Source organism: Penaeus monodon, chromosome 36, assembly GCF_015228065.2.
Source record: "Penaeus monodon isolate SGIC_2016 chromosome 36, NSTDA_Pmon_1, whole genome shotgun sequence".
NCBI lineage: Eukaryota > Metazoa > Arthropoda > Malacostraca > Decapoda > Penaeidae > Penaeus > Penaeus monodon.
This window is the reverse complement of record NC_051421.1, coordinates 17460154-17475153: the sequence shown is the minus strand read 5'-3', so window position 1 is coordinate 17475153 and position 15000 is coordinate 17460154. Positions and strand designations below refer to the sequence as shown.

The window sequence follows — 15000 nt, the reverse complement described above, 5'->3', positions numbered from 1 at the left end:
TGATATTCCTGTTTGTAAAAAAAAACACAGGTAACCCATTATATTTTTATGAACTAATATTCTCATCCGCCCAATACATTATGGGAAACCGGGTCAAATCACCAGGGAATAACTTTCCTTTCATGATAAAATAATAATAATAAAAGAATGAAAATATTAAATCACTCACCGAGTTCACGGCATAGGAAGAACAAGCAGGCAAGCCCCTTTGCGTGCATGACCCGACGCGTCCGGCCGAAGTCTAACGCAACGTAATGGTGTAATGTAATGTAATGCAGGCAAATCGGAGAGGGGGGGGGTGAGTTCGACCGCCACTTAGCTCACTTTCCCACGCACTTTCCTCGACCCCGCCTTCAACGTCTTCACCAGTCTCGCTTCCTCGCCCGTGGTCGCATACAGGGCGCCACGTCACGCTTTTTCCTAACGCTGGTTCATGAATGTATGTGTCGATCTTCAATGTGTGTGTGCTTGTGTTTCATAAGCGGTTTACGTGCGCAATATATATTTATTTGTCGACAAATCATGTGTGTATATATGTATGTATTTAAGCACGTACCGTATATACGTAAATATGCAACAGTGCGTGACTGCATATCTATCCCTGCCTATATACGCGCAAACGCTCTCAATACAAATCATCCTGGAAATCCCTTTTTTTAATCTAAAAAAAGAAAACACATCACTACGCCCTTTCCACCATGTCACTTTTCAACCATCAAAAGCTACATATACATATGCTTACCAACTGTCACGAGATGACCAATTCAACAATCGCATCTTCCTGTCCCGTTCATTTCAGAAAACCCGCACGCACAGAGTAACTAGGACGTTCCCGCTACAAAGCTTCCTCCTATACTAACTGGAGCGTGGCTTTATTATGTTATTATACTAATGGCTACTAATGGAGCCAAAAGAATAAAATAGGAGATAACTTTTTTCATTTTTTCTTTCTTGTTTAACAAAGTATCGTGTTCTTTGCGATTTCAACAATTATTTATGTCTTATTCTCAACATAACATTTCCAACAAGATCATTGCAAAAACGTAAAATAATTAACACCTATATTCGTTATCTCAAAAAATCATTTATCAGAATATAATCAGTTTTATTCTCTGCCTATGACATTAGGACACAGAACTAATAAGAATAAAAACAAAAAAGCAATAGAGAGCGTTGTTCCTTTCCAACAAGCACAATTATAAATAATTTCCTATGTAATTAAGGTAATTAGAGATAATTCCCATTACCTCAACCTTATTCCTTGTGTGCATTTGTGTTCTTAATCCAGGTGGTGCACTTCCCTTCTTATATATAAACTTTTCATTTTTCTTCTGGTCTCATTCCGAGTAAGTGCAGTCAGAAGTGTGTATTATTTGTATTTCCCAAATTAATTTCCACTATGATTCATTAGCCATATATTTTTTCAGAGGGGTGCACTGTCCAGATGCCAACCCTCCCTACTTATCTAAACTAATCACCTCAACCTTAATATTCGATGCTGCTGATTTCACATCAAAATAGTTATAACTTTTTTATCATCTTTTTTTCTTTCTAGGTTAACAAGATATTGTGTTCTTTGTGATTTCAACAATTCATATTTATGTTTTATTCTCAAGGTAACATTTCCAACAGGATAACCACAAAAGAGCAGCAGCACAGACTACAATTAAATATATAACAATCCCCTATCAAAAATACAACAATCCCTTATAAAATACACAACAAACCTCTCTTGAACATACAAAAATCCCCCTATCCAGACTGAATGCAAATACTCACCGATACTTCTTGCTCGAAAGAATACTTCTGGGAGAGGATCTGGTCTCTTTCCCTCTGGATCTTCTCCTTATTGGATCTTTCCCCTCGTAGCTCCTCTTGAACTGCCATCATCTCTTGGTCAAACCTTATTATAGGAAGAATAAGAAGAAACATTTCATAAATCTTCTTGCTTCCTGTTAAGTAGCTTTGTCTAATCTGATTTTTCAATTGTTTGACATATTTAATGTAGGGGTAAGTTACAGTATTCAAAACTAAAGAGAAAGCATTTATTGAACCAAAGCCATAATCAGCCCTTTTAAAGATTATATAACAAGATTTATAATGAGGAAGCTTTTTTATAAATATATAAATAAGGTTTCTGAGAAAAAAAAAAAAATTATAAATAAAAATTAAACTAACAAATGACTGTCATCCATGAGACCATAATCAATGTTTAACTTCTGGAACACTTACTTTCTCTGCTTCTTTTCCAGGAGATTATTACGTGATGTCTGTTCCTCCAGCAGTATCTTCAGGTCATTCATTTCTGCTTGGAGTCGTTGGCACTTCCGCTTCATCTGTGCCACCACTTGTCGTTGTTCGTCTGTTTCCTCATATGCATCAGCCACCTGAGGAAGAGAAGATTATGGAATTAAGTAAAATTTTGTAAAATAATCTGTCTGTTAAAGGACTTTCCATACTTTCTATTTATTTAGTTAAAAAGTTTTCATGACATTTTAAATTTCTTTACCTTTGCTTTACTCTGATCAATTTTCACCCCTTTATAAATCGGTTTTCTTTTATAATCAAAATGGGTTTTAAATTCACCAACACCTAAATGCATGACCCAATCAATAAATAAGATTAACATTCTTTGTCAAGTTTCCTAATGGTCTTCTACAGTTAAAAGATTTGATAGATTAATTTACATATGATTGAATCAGGAAAAAAGGTTAGGTCTAAGTAACTTAAAAAATTAAACTTAAAATGAATACTGTAAATGAGACTATTCAATAAAAGAGAAATAAAATATACATTTGCATCAATCTGTTACTGTCACTAACTACTCAGATACAGTTATCATACTTTTATTTCTTCTCTAATAATCATACTGTACAATTAGGTTAGGCAAACCCTTGAGTATAATTAGAAAATATTTTTTAAATGCTGCTGCTAACAGACTGCCATTGTTATTTGGTGCTAACTCCTTACACAACAAAGCATATCATTTTGAGCACCATTGATATGTGATTTCCAATGACAAGCAGTAAAGTACATAATGTCAATAAATATTGCTAAGATTATTAAAATGCCTGCCTCTGTAGCAATTTGTTTCCCTATTTTGTGAATATAAATCCCTGAAAAACTTTTAAAAGTAATAAACAACTTATATTGAGTGAACTTCCACCAACCAATGGTTTTATCTGCCATTTCAAGATCCACAACTACTCAGGATAGGATCATTATAACTCAACAGCCAAAATGAAATTATTTGAACATAAAAGACACCATTTGTCCAAGGACAGATATGATAACTGAAAAATTGCCCTTCTCCAATTTGTCTGAGCTGTCATTCAGCTAGAATTATATGTCACCCAAATATTCATTGCTAACTTTACTTTAATGTGTTGGAAATGTGCATCTTAAATGGTAAGAAAAATAGTATTTATGTAGCTGTTTATCTTTTCCATGTATTTAATACTTGATTATAAAACAGAAAAATGGGATTCATTATCTGCATTTTTCTTGCCATACTGAAGATGCTATATCAGAATTCAATGGAATCCATATAAAAAAGCCATTGATGTAAACTTTAATGGACTAACTTTAAAAGGAGAAATTGCTTGCAAATGATCACAGAGGAAGGGTAATTCACAAACCTTCTTCTCCAGCTGTTTCTTCATTAGGACAAGTTGATCATAATCGTCCTCCTGTTGTTGCTTCAACTGCTTCTTCAGTACCTCAATCTCTCGAAGGCACCACTCATACTTCCGCTTATACAGAGAGGCCTCTTCACCATAATCATCATCATCTGCATCTCCGTTGAGATCCGCTGCCGAGAGGACTTCTGTGCGGAGTGCTAATTTCTCCATCTCAAGTTTACCATTCTCTGTTGTCATGCGCCTAACATCCGTCTGTAAAATAGCCAGGAAAATTTAGTAATTTGTTCTCTCTTTGTATTATTCAATTCTAGATTCACAGACTGCTTGTAACTACCCTTTCAAAAACTTCAAATAATAGTAATATTAAATACATAAATATTCAATATCTGCATATGCTTACACCTAATCTGAGCAATAATGAAGGCACCATTTTAAAGAACAGCACTAAATCTCAGGTAAAAGAATAAAAAACTGAACTATAATTTTAACCAAGATGAAGAAGAAGAAAAAAAAAAGTTAATACTATTGAAACACCTGAGTTAATTCAGTCACAAATAAAATACTGTATAATTCCATTGCACCCCAATAACAATCATTAACAGTTCCTCTAGTTACCTGCAGCCTGTCTAATTCCTTTTCTAGCTTCATTCTCTCTGCCTGTTCAGCTTCCAGCCTCTCTCCGGCCAAGTGTGCTGTGGTATGCTCTTCTGAGAGGTCTGCTGCTACCTCTGACAGCTGTTTAATAAGGAAGGAACTTTTAGAATGGGAAATGAACACACTGTCACTTATAGTTAAATGGATTTTGATATTTCTTACCCCATACAAATCATATATCTAAACATGCATAGTCTATCTCAAGCCTTGAAGTTCACAAATTGTTAGAACTCTGCTAGTAGCACCAATGCTCAATAAATACAATATAGAACTCGCCATTAATAGAAATGAAAACAATTCAAAAACTAGCAACTAACAGATATTCATTAAAATGATTGAGGTCTATGTATTTAACATGATATTTCAAAACACATGTGAATAGTTCATACAAACTTCCATTTCTGTCATGTGAATAGATGTAATTCTTTAAAATGTTTATACTTGTGAGTATATCAACTGTCTACTTAAAATGTAGGAATGAACTGTGCAGCTTTTTAAAATAAAATATAAGTAAACAAATAAAAAATAATAGTACTTGAAGCAAAGGAAAAGAAAGAAAAGAAATTGCATTTGTTGAACCACAAACCACTGCAATGAAAGGCTGCAAAATACATATATTATGGATATGAGACCAAGGTTTGAAAATACATTTGTGATTAGTAAAACTTCTAAAATATCTGAAAGGAGTAAACCACCAATTAAATAAAGAGAAAATATATAAAAGTAAAGGAACTAGTGTACGCAAATTTGGCAATTTTCTTCCGTCATGTGGCCCTTCACATTACAACTTACGTTGCACAATATTCCATTTCTCTGGAGCTCACACTTAGCTTCCAATACCATCTGCGCAGACTGGAAGTGAACAAGGTATGTGAACATGATGAATTGGAATTTAACACTATGCATGGTGGATACAGGGTATATGGTATAGCACTGTAAACTAGGGAATTTCTTAAAGTAAATCTACAACATAAAACTACAAAATTATCGGGTCTACCACACACACACACACACATGGACTACAAAAATGGAAGATAGGCTTTATGACAAGCAATTTCAGACACTACTTGATCCCCAGGTTTTTAATTTCCCCCACTCCCTACGGGGTATGTGTGGTTTGTAGACCTACTTTATGAAGTGCTGCTGCTGACAGAGAACGGCTATAAGACCTTCTGAGGGACTTGTTGGACCGAGACCTTTTGAGGAGTCGGTCTGTCTCGGAGAGAAGTGCTTCAGTCTGTGCTACTACAGGTGATGGTGTGCAGGATCTCTCAGAGCGATCCATGGGAGTACGAGAACGAGAGCGTCGCTCTCTCTCTGCCTGAACATCTGGGAGAGGCATCAGGATATCGAGCTGGGTAGGATCTACGGCATTAGAGGGTAAAGAATGTAGTTGGGATGGGTCAATGGCATCAACATAAACCTCTTCCTCGCCTTCCTCTCCTATGCAAGTTGTATGGTTTTTTTCTACATGTAATTCTATTTTTTCACTCAAGGGTATAGGTCTTTCAATATCCTTCAAGGGACTGGATGGTGCTGATGCAGCTGAGGTGGAAGGTTGTGGAGATATGCTGTCAGGCCCTAGGAGAGCCGATGCTTCTCTTATCAAAGCTTCCACCTCTGATTCCAATTCAGGAACAGGCTTTCCAAATAATTTGATGTTTATTTTATCATCCATACTTTCTTCAGGTTTTGGAAAAACACTTGGCTGTGGTATACTAGGCTGTACTGGGATAGATTCACCCAGAGCTTTTGTACCTATGCCAAAGGCCAATTTAGTTTTATTGACTGCTCCCATAACTGCTCCCCTGAGGGCCACACTTCTTTTACCCTTCTTTTCTTCATGCCTGCTTTCCTCATGATGTTTCTTCGTAAGTTTTTGCATGATGGCCTGGTTCACATCTATTCCTTGATTTTCTTCTTTCACCAATTCTGGTAATTTAAATACTTTAGGCCTGCAGCCAGTTTCTTCAGGTGTTTTTGGTGTCTCAGGAAGAATTTCTGCTGATTTGATATCTGCTTTTGTTTCTACATCTTTAACTGCCTCCAAGTTGAGAAGAGTACCAGAAGTTTCATCCACCTCAGGCTTTGTATCGGAAACTTCGAGTGACTTGTTGGAATCCTTGGTGCCACCTGCTATCAAATCTTCAATCTTTCCTAAGCTAAGTCCTTTTTGGGAATCCATACTTGGAGTCCTGATTCGTACTTTTTTCTTTTCTGTTAAACTTGTTCCAGCATCAGTGATCACATCTTGTTTCACCATGACATCTTGGACTTGGTCAACTTTTCCTTTGGTAGTCATACTTTCAACTGTCTTTATCTTGGCTTCTTCCATCTTAACTGCCTTTACTTTGGTATCTGCTACCTTATCCGTCTCTGCTTTGGTATCCTCTACATTATTCGTCTTTACTTTGGCATCTACTATCTTATCTGCCTTTACTTTGGCACCTTCTACCTTATCTCTCTTTACTGCAGCATCTTCTTCCTTATCCATCTTTACTTCAGCATCTTTTACCTTATCTTTCTTTACCTTGGCTTCTTCCATTTTATCTGTCTTTACTTTGGCATCTACTACCTTATCTACCTTTATTGCAGCAGCATCTACCTTTTCAGTCTTTACCTTAGCATCTTCATCTTGTACCTTAATTGCCTTAACCTTAGCATCCTTTATTTTATCTGTTTTCATTTTGGCATCTTCTCTCTTATCTGTCTTTTCCTTAGCATCTTCTACTTCATCTACTTTTACCTCACTATTCCCTGTTTTATCTGTTTTCTCCTTTGTATCTGTGACACCATCTTTTGATTTATCTATTTCAATCTTCAAATCCTTTCTCTTAGCATCCTCAGCACCATCCATCTTTAGCTTGGTATCTTCTATCACTACCTTGGTATCTTTAGTTTCATCTGCCTTAACCTTGATATCACTTGCTTTATCTGTCTTTATCTTCTGATCCTTAGTTGAATCGTCCTTTACTTTGGTATCATTAGGAGAGTCACCTATCTTTGCCTTGATATCATTAGGTTCACTTGTCTTTCTCTTGGTATCTTTAGTTTCCTCTGTCTTTACTTCCAAATCCTTCATTTTATTCACCTTTAACCTTGCCTTTAACCTTAGTTTAGCCACTTTTTCACTGGCATCCATTTTTTCTTTGACTTCCTTATTCTCACCAATCTTGGCATCATAAATTTTCTCTGCTGTAACTTTAATATCCTTGGTGTCATCTGGCTTAGTCTTGGCTTCAATTTCCTTATCACTGACATCATCCCCTTTTGGTTTCTTGTCTGTGACCTTTGAAGAAATTGTTTCATTTTCTTTGACCTTTCCGTTAGTTTTCTCCTTAGATTCTAATGATGTGGTTTTGGTGTCAATGCTATTATCCACTTTTTCTTTGGCAAGTGTAATGTCCTCTGCCTTGTTTTGTTTGGCTTTGATACCAGCTTTTTTATCTGTTGCCTTACTGGGAGGTTCAGTGACTGACTTCTCTTGAGTGTCTGTGCTATCCTTTGCCTTATTCTTGAGGTCTTTACTGTCACTATTTTTGCTTAAAATCTCTTTACTTTCAGCTGCTTTTGTTGCTTCATCTGTTGCTTTAGTTTTCTTGGCTTTTTCACTGCTAGGAATATCCGTTTTGTCTGTAACATCCACAGTTTTTGATGTTATCTTTTCCTTTTCATTGACTGGAATACTGTTAACTATAAGGTCCTTAGTACCAGACTCTATGGATTCAGCTATGTCGTTATTTACAACTGCCTTTTCAATTACAGCATCTGAAGAACTCTCTTTGCTGACTTTCACTAAATTTGTTTTATCCTTTGAACCATCAGGTGACTTATCCTGCAGAGCATTTGCAGCATCTGCTTCAATTGCCTTTTCTGCATCTACAACTTTCTTTTTCTTCTTTTTCTTGCTAACTTTTGCTTCACTCTCACTAACAGATACATTTGAATCTACAGAATGTATGTCTCCATTTGGTATAACCTCCACCTGATTATCTTTAGCCTTTTCCTGAGCATCCTTTAAATCCTTGCTTTCTACAGCTCCAATGCTATCCTTCTGATTCACTTGCTGTTTTCCTTTTTCAGTTCCTGCCTCTTTGGCTAGAGTTTTCTCTTTATTGATTGCATTTTCTATTGCTTCATCCTTTAATTTTGTTGCTGTGTCTTTGCTGCCTTGCTCTTTTCTCTCAGACTCTTTTTTGGGATCACCTGGCTTTCTGGTAAAGCTTGCAACACTTCCAAACTTTGAGGTGTTGATTCCCCCAATACTTTTCTTTGGAACTGGATTTAGTTGTCTTGATTCTGGGTTGAATGGTGGACTATATGGGTTCTTCAGTTTGCTAAGAATATTATTCTTGTTATCTGCAAGTTCATTCTTTGCACTGCCAGTATCCTTCCCAGCTTCAAATTTATTGGCAAGTCCAGTTAATCTGCCAATTTTGGGTGTCTTTGCTCTATTACTTTTCTGTGACACTTGTGAAACCTCTTCATTCTCCCACTTATTCATGATCGAAGCTAGTTTATCACTTCTACTGCGTCTTCCTGACTTCTGAGAATAATCTGGAGATACTGCTCTTGAAAGATCACTAGCCACTGAACTGCATCTACTACTTCTCTCACTGAACACTTCCATTTCTGAGATGTCACTGTCCAAGAAGTTCTCAATCTTTGCAGCTGGGTCATCATTACTAGATTTTTTATCTTCTTTGGAATGACCTACAGGCTGGGCTTTATTTGATTTTTGTGTGAGCTCTTCTTGTTTCTGATTTCTACTAAAATACCATTTGTCATTTTGGATTGGTCAACACTTTCAACATTTTCCTTTTTCACTGTTGTATTTGAATCCTGGTGGACAGTTTCTTTGCCACTTACACAGTCATTTTTATTGATAAGTTTATTCGGTGCTGCCTTACTGCCATCACTGATCTGCTCTGTGGGCTTTGGTTCGACTTTATTCGAAGCAACCAATGCGCCTTTTGTCTTCTCTGACTGACTAACTCCATCTGAAGGGGCAATCTGAAGTTTCCCAGTAACCACTGCTGGAGACTTTATGCCCAACACTACTGCTTTGTCTGGAATTGGACTTCCTGCTCTTACTTTTCGAGATGTATCTGCTTGTGGGTTTACCTGATTCGTTGTGGATTGTTTCGTTTCCTTTTCAGTCGTTTTATGTGTCGAATCTGGAGTCGTGTTGTCTTTCGTAGTGTCGATTGTCTGTGGTTTCTTTACAGAGGCCACATCAGATTCTGCTTCAGCATGGAATTTTGTTTCCTGCTTTGTCTCTCTGGTAACAGTGCCAGTCGTTTTGTTATCAAGGATGGCAGGATCTGAGACAGGTAAGGCTTTATCCTCTGGGGAAATGGCTGGCTGTGTAGCAGAATCTACAACTTCAGGTTTTACTGTCTCTTTATCAGGAACTGTTGTTGGAGGCTTAGGTGCTGGATATTTCTTGAATGATGGGGCTCGTATGGCCTTTTTGTCATCCCCTGTATTCTGTGGTTGATTCACTGGGTCAGATGGTAAGGGCACAGAAGGTTTCCTTTCTGGAACTGCCTTCTCAGAGGCTTGGCATTCAGACTTAGCTGGTGGCAAAGTGGAATCTCCATGTGCAGGATCTGTTCTGGTTGGCTGAAGTGGTTCGTTCGTATTTTGCATCGCAGAAGGAGGCTTTGGTGCAGGATATTTTCTGGGAGCACTGTGTACCTGCTGTTGTTCGGGGAGGATTTTCTTTGGCAAAGTTCCATTTCCAATTGCTGCAGGAGCTTTCTGTGCTTGATGGACTGGACTGTTGATTGGGATAGCAGTTGCCTGTGATTTCAGGTCCTTGTCCTTGTTTGTGGTACCAGCACTGGGAGCCAGCTTAGAAGCATCCACATTCTTTGCCACAGAACCTGGTGTAGGTTTGGCTGCAGGTGCATGTTGCTGAGCCTGTGCATTGCCCATAGGCCTGATGCCTTTATTCACAGCTGGTAAGCTTTGACTGTGGGTGGGTGGGAGGTAAGGTGCCTGGGGGGGCTGCTGTGGAGGGGGTTTGGCCAGGGCCTGAGGGGGTGGGGGCTGCTGACGGAGGACTGATATCGCCACAACATCGAAGTACTCGTCGTCACTATCGGAGCTCAGGTCATCCAGCTGTGGGCATGGGGCATGTCAGTCCTCTATCTATGGCCTATCAGCATGCCTCAAAGTACTTTCATTAACATCTTCAAAGTTTAGAAAAGAAGTATCAAACAAAAATGTAAAAAGCAAGAAAAGAAAAATTCATGAGTAATTAATTGCAAGTAAATGAAGATAAAGAATAGAAATTATTCACAACAAATGACCTAGCAAATACTTTATAATTTATTTTCCAGACATCACAAATATGTAAAACTTACATATATAAAACATAAAAAGATTTCATGCAACACACCTGAATACCACACAGGAAAAATGTATTATAAGGAGCAATCAACACGAGATTATCCACTAAAGAATGGAAAAAATCAAATACCCTTTGTCATGCTGTACAGAAAATCAGTATCACAAAAACAACAAAAATGCCTAACAAATCAAATTCACATCTAATAAAATAAAACTTCTGACTTATATACAGTATAAAACCACCCACATTCACGTTTTCAAGATTATAAATAATATAATGATCATAAACCACAGGAGAATAATCCTCCCTCTTCTCAGGTCTATCCCAAAATACCCAGTCATGCAAATTTAGATGGCAAGAAGGGGTATATGGGGCAAGGTCTTTTTTAACTGATTTAATCAACATTGAAAGCTCGGCCAACTTATCTCCAATAAAATAGAATAAAAAAAGAAAAACGAGGGTAGGAGGGGCAAGAGCGGGATGTATTAAGTCCTAGAGAAATTTGAGCGAAAAGGGGGGAGTGTGTCACGTGTACAGCCGCGCGGTGGCCATGAGAGGCATGGGGCATAAAATTGGACGACTGACTCACGCCGCTGACAATTAAACAAGGAAAACACGCGAACAGCGTGACTGCCACCGATACTAACTTAGTCTGCCTCTGACGTGGCGCTCTTTCCGCCTTCAAGATCTTCAATAATTGTAAACTGTAACTCAAACATTTTGGTGCTTGGTTAACAATGGTTCATATAATGCAAGGCAAGGATCAGAGGCCGCAAAGCTGCACAAACGTGCAAGTTATGATACTAGAGCTGACACCTGCAGCCGATAAAACGTTAAAACAAATAATACTTTCTTTCATTCAAGTGACCGATAGCGAGTGATTCTTTAAGAAACGATGCCTTGTATAAACGTAATACCCAAGTGACTGCAGCCCTGTCACTTGTGCATGTCAACCTACAGATACCTGTTAATGGCGCTTGCCACTGCGCTAATCATGACAGATTGCCAATTCAACCCTCGAACCTGCTGTAGTAAATTGTATTCCTTTCTTAACATTGTTGAAAGCTATTTATTTTTGGGCTTCCCCTGTATCCTCCTCGTTATTTCTAACTTAAACCAAAAATTCCCACATCTGTTTATCATCAAAATTCAAAACGCAAGATCTTCAAATGCGGCATTCTTCTCTCATATTTAATCATTTTAACAGGCATGTAGGAGAACGGCCTTGTACTGTATTAGTTGCGTCTATTTGGGAAGGCAGTACGTGAGTGAGTCTGGAGAGAGCGATTCTGGGAGAATGGAAAATGAAGATAGGGCAGTGAGAAGAGGGGGAGAGAAGGAAAAGGAAAGAGGAAAGGATGAACCGACAGAGAAAGGGGGAGAGGGGAGAAGAGAGAGAGACGACGATGACAGAGAATGAGAGAGAGAGAGAGAGACGACGATGACAGAGAATGAGAGAGAGAGAGTGAGTGAGTGAGTGAGTGAGTGAGTGAGTGAGTGAGTGAGTGAGAGAGAGAGAGAGAGAGAGAGAGAGAGAGAGAGAGAGAGAGAGAGAGAGAGAGAGAGAGAGAGAGAGAGAGAGAGAGAGAGAGAGAGAGAGAGAGAGAAGAGAGAGAGAGAGGAGAGAGAGAGAGAGAGAGAGAGAGAGAGAGAGAGAGAAGAGAGAGAGAAAGAGAGAGAAGAGAGAGACAAGGAGAGAGAAGAGAGAGACAAGGAGAGAGAAGAGAGAGACAAGGAGAGAGAAGAGAGAGACAAAGAGAGAGAAGAGAGAGACAAGGAGAGAGAAGAGAGAGACAAGAAAAGAGAGAGAAGGAGAGAGGTGAGAAATAGAGAGAGGAGAAAGAGAGAGAGGATAGAGAGAAGGGATGAGAGGGAGGAGAGAGAAGAGAAGAAAAAGAAAGAGATAGAGAGAGAGAAGAAGAGAAGAGAGAGAAGAAAAGAAGTGAAAAGGAAAAGATAAGAAGAGAAAGATGGAGGAAAAAAGAAGAGACGGAAACAGAGAAGAGGGAGAAGTGGAGAAACACAAGATACAGAAAAGCGACGCAGAGAAAACGAACATCACCTCATTAAATTCAAGTGGAATGCAAGGATAGGGGAAGAGAGAGAGATAGAAGATGACAATATACACAGTTGGCAAAGAAATGTGTGACTCACGCCCCTCACACGAACAATGTGATGGCAAGAATACACTAAGGGTGTCCCTCGTGTGTGTGTGTGTGTGTGTGTGTGTGTGTGTGTGTGTGTGTGTGTGTGTGTGTGTGTGTGTGTGTGTGTGTGTGTGTGTGTGTGTGTGTGTGTGTGTGTGTGTGTGTGTGTGTGTGTGTGTGTGTGTGTGTGTGTTTGTGTGCATCGAGGCCCCCATCCTTCCCTCTACATACAAAATAATGTAAATATTAACGCTGAACGTGTAAAAGATAAATACTGAATAGCGCTACTTAACATGTGCAAGCGATGAAAGCATATTGCACGGCAGCATTTGGGTCATTAAATAATTTTGACCTATGTACGTGCATGGGTGGGATTGGCAAACACATGCAGTAAATAGGAAATATATGTCTAGCAAAAAGAAAATCAATAAAAAAAGAAAAGTTTTATAAAAAAAAAAAATCACTAAAAAGGCTGGATGCGATGAAAGTAAAAAGCTTTTATTGCAGATGCACAAAAAGAACACAAAATAAACCCGTTAGCTGTTGAGCAAACTCCCATCAACCGCTGTAATAACTCAAACACACAAACTTCCGACAACAGTAAAAGGGGATGGAGGAAAGGGAGGGGTTATCATCAACTAAACGTATTTCGAGAGTGAAAAGGATGCACAATTGATAAATCATCAGGCATTCTTCTCCGGACGCCATGCACGAGGGTGAAGAATACACAATCATCCCTCCCGTAAAAAAATCAGTCAAGGACAAATGTTAAATGCAAATATCCACATATTTATCCACATCGTCCAGTTTTCTCACTCCACCTGTCTTTCTCTCTCTCTCTCCCCATCTTTCTCCCTTACCCGGGTTGGGTCGAACGGCGTGTTGCATTCTGTGGCGCCGTCAACGTCGATGGCAGACAGCTGCGGACAGACAGACCAACACACGACCATGAATGCTAAAACTCCCAACTTACAGAATCGGGGATTCTGAAGAGGCCCGAGCCCTGACATCAAGCTCTTCCTACCTAACACTAAGGGATCTAGGGGTAAGAGAGGCCTTATGCTAAAGGGTAAGAAAGTTGACGTTTAGGGGTTCACTAGATGGAGAGGAAATGCGTGACTGCCAGGCACACGTTGCACTCAGCGGGCAAGCAAAGCCGACGTAAAAAAAAGGTGGCACAGGTATAACAGGGACTTAACAGGTAGGACGGAAAATAAAGATACGAAGATGAACAGAGAAGTAGGCGGATAGACAACCAGACGAGTCAGCTGTCTGGCGAGAACGAGACGGGCCTCTTGTCTCGTAAAATAACTTCGCTGCATTACACAAATGACCTTCATTAATTCCAATCTGTGGCGGTCGATGAGGGCGGGGAGGGCACGGATAGAGGTAGAGGTAGGCGGGGGCAGGGGGCAGGGGGCAGGAGGAAAGGGGAAAAGGGCAAGGGGCAAGAACAAGGGGCAGGGGGCAGGACACGAAAAGTGGAGGGCAGAAATAAAAAGAGGAGCTAAAGATGACACAAGGATTGAGTCCGTCTCCCAACAGTCTAACAGCCGGAAGACCAATGACATTAAACATGATTCATATGCAATAACAGACAGAGGTACACCCACATGTCATCTAATTTACTTTTATATCATAATAATCAGACCAACACGGCTTATCTCACTCCATGAAGAAAGAAAAGATGGGTCAGATATCTAGACATTGAATGACCGGGGGCGTGAGGGCGCACAAGCCACCTACAATGGGCAGGACGGTGGAGAAAATGGAGAACATGCTGGCTCCGACGCGGCTGCACGGTTTGCGACGACACTCCACGGGGGCGGGGTTGGAGACCCCCGCCCATCCCAGCTGCTGCTATGGCCGCCCTTGCACGCCCGCAGATTCTCATGGTGAGGAGACCCCTCCAGAGAAGGCCGATTCCCCCCCGCCCCCCCGTCACAAGGCTCGACGCAGATCAGTGGGCGGCCTAGAAAGGTCAGGCCTGGGCGGTCACGCCCGCCGCTTCCGCTTCGTCAATGCAACTCAGAAAAAAGCGAAGCCCTGGTAGGCCGCGCGTCCTGGCACTGGCACTGGCACTACGTATCCGCGCGAACATACACACACACGCGCCCGGCCTTGCTCACACAAATAACATCCACAGCCCACGGCCTGCCCTTCGCTTGGAGTCCTGGGCGCCTTCCTGGGAGAAGAATCG

General features: G+C 40.0%; 2 protein-coding genes across 3 annotated transcripts in view; both read right to left on the bottom strand.

The window, feature by feature from the left end:
* The window catches only part of LOC119595821 (unconventional myosin-XVIIIa-like), a gene marked incomplete in the record, with an annotated part of 169007 nt that overhangs the window by 21035 nt on the left and 132972 nt on the right, over positions 1–15000 (bottom strand). Inside the window, 4 exon segments of the mRNA XM_037944998.1 lie at positions 1780–1903; positions 2233–2387; positions 3639–3893; positions 4257–4376. Coding sequence (XP_037800926.1) covers positions 1780–1903; positions 2233–2387; positions 3639–3893; positions 4257–4376 — 654 coding nt within the window.
* The window catches only part of LOC119595822 (nucleolar protein dao-5-like), a 26429-nt gene continuing 18779 nt past the window's right edge, over positions 7351–15000 (bottom strand). The window contains exons 2-3 of one of the 2 annotated variants that reach the window (XM_037944999.1): positions 13661–13720; positions 8203–10421 (exon numbers count right to left, since the gene is read on the bottom strand). In XM_037944999.1, the coding sequence (XP_037800927.1) occupies positions 9009–10421; positions 13661–13720 (1473 nt within the window). In that variant the 3' untranslated portion in view covers positions 8203–9008. Of the gene's footprint in view, positions 10422–13660; positions 13721–15000 lie in introns of both variants that reach the window. The other variant, XM_037945000.1, reaches the window with a different exon arrangement.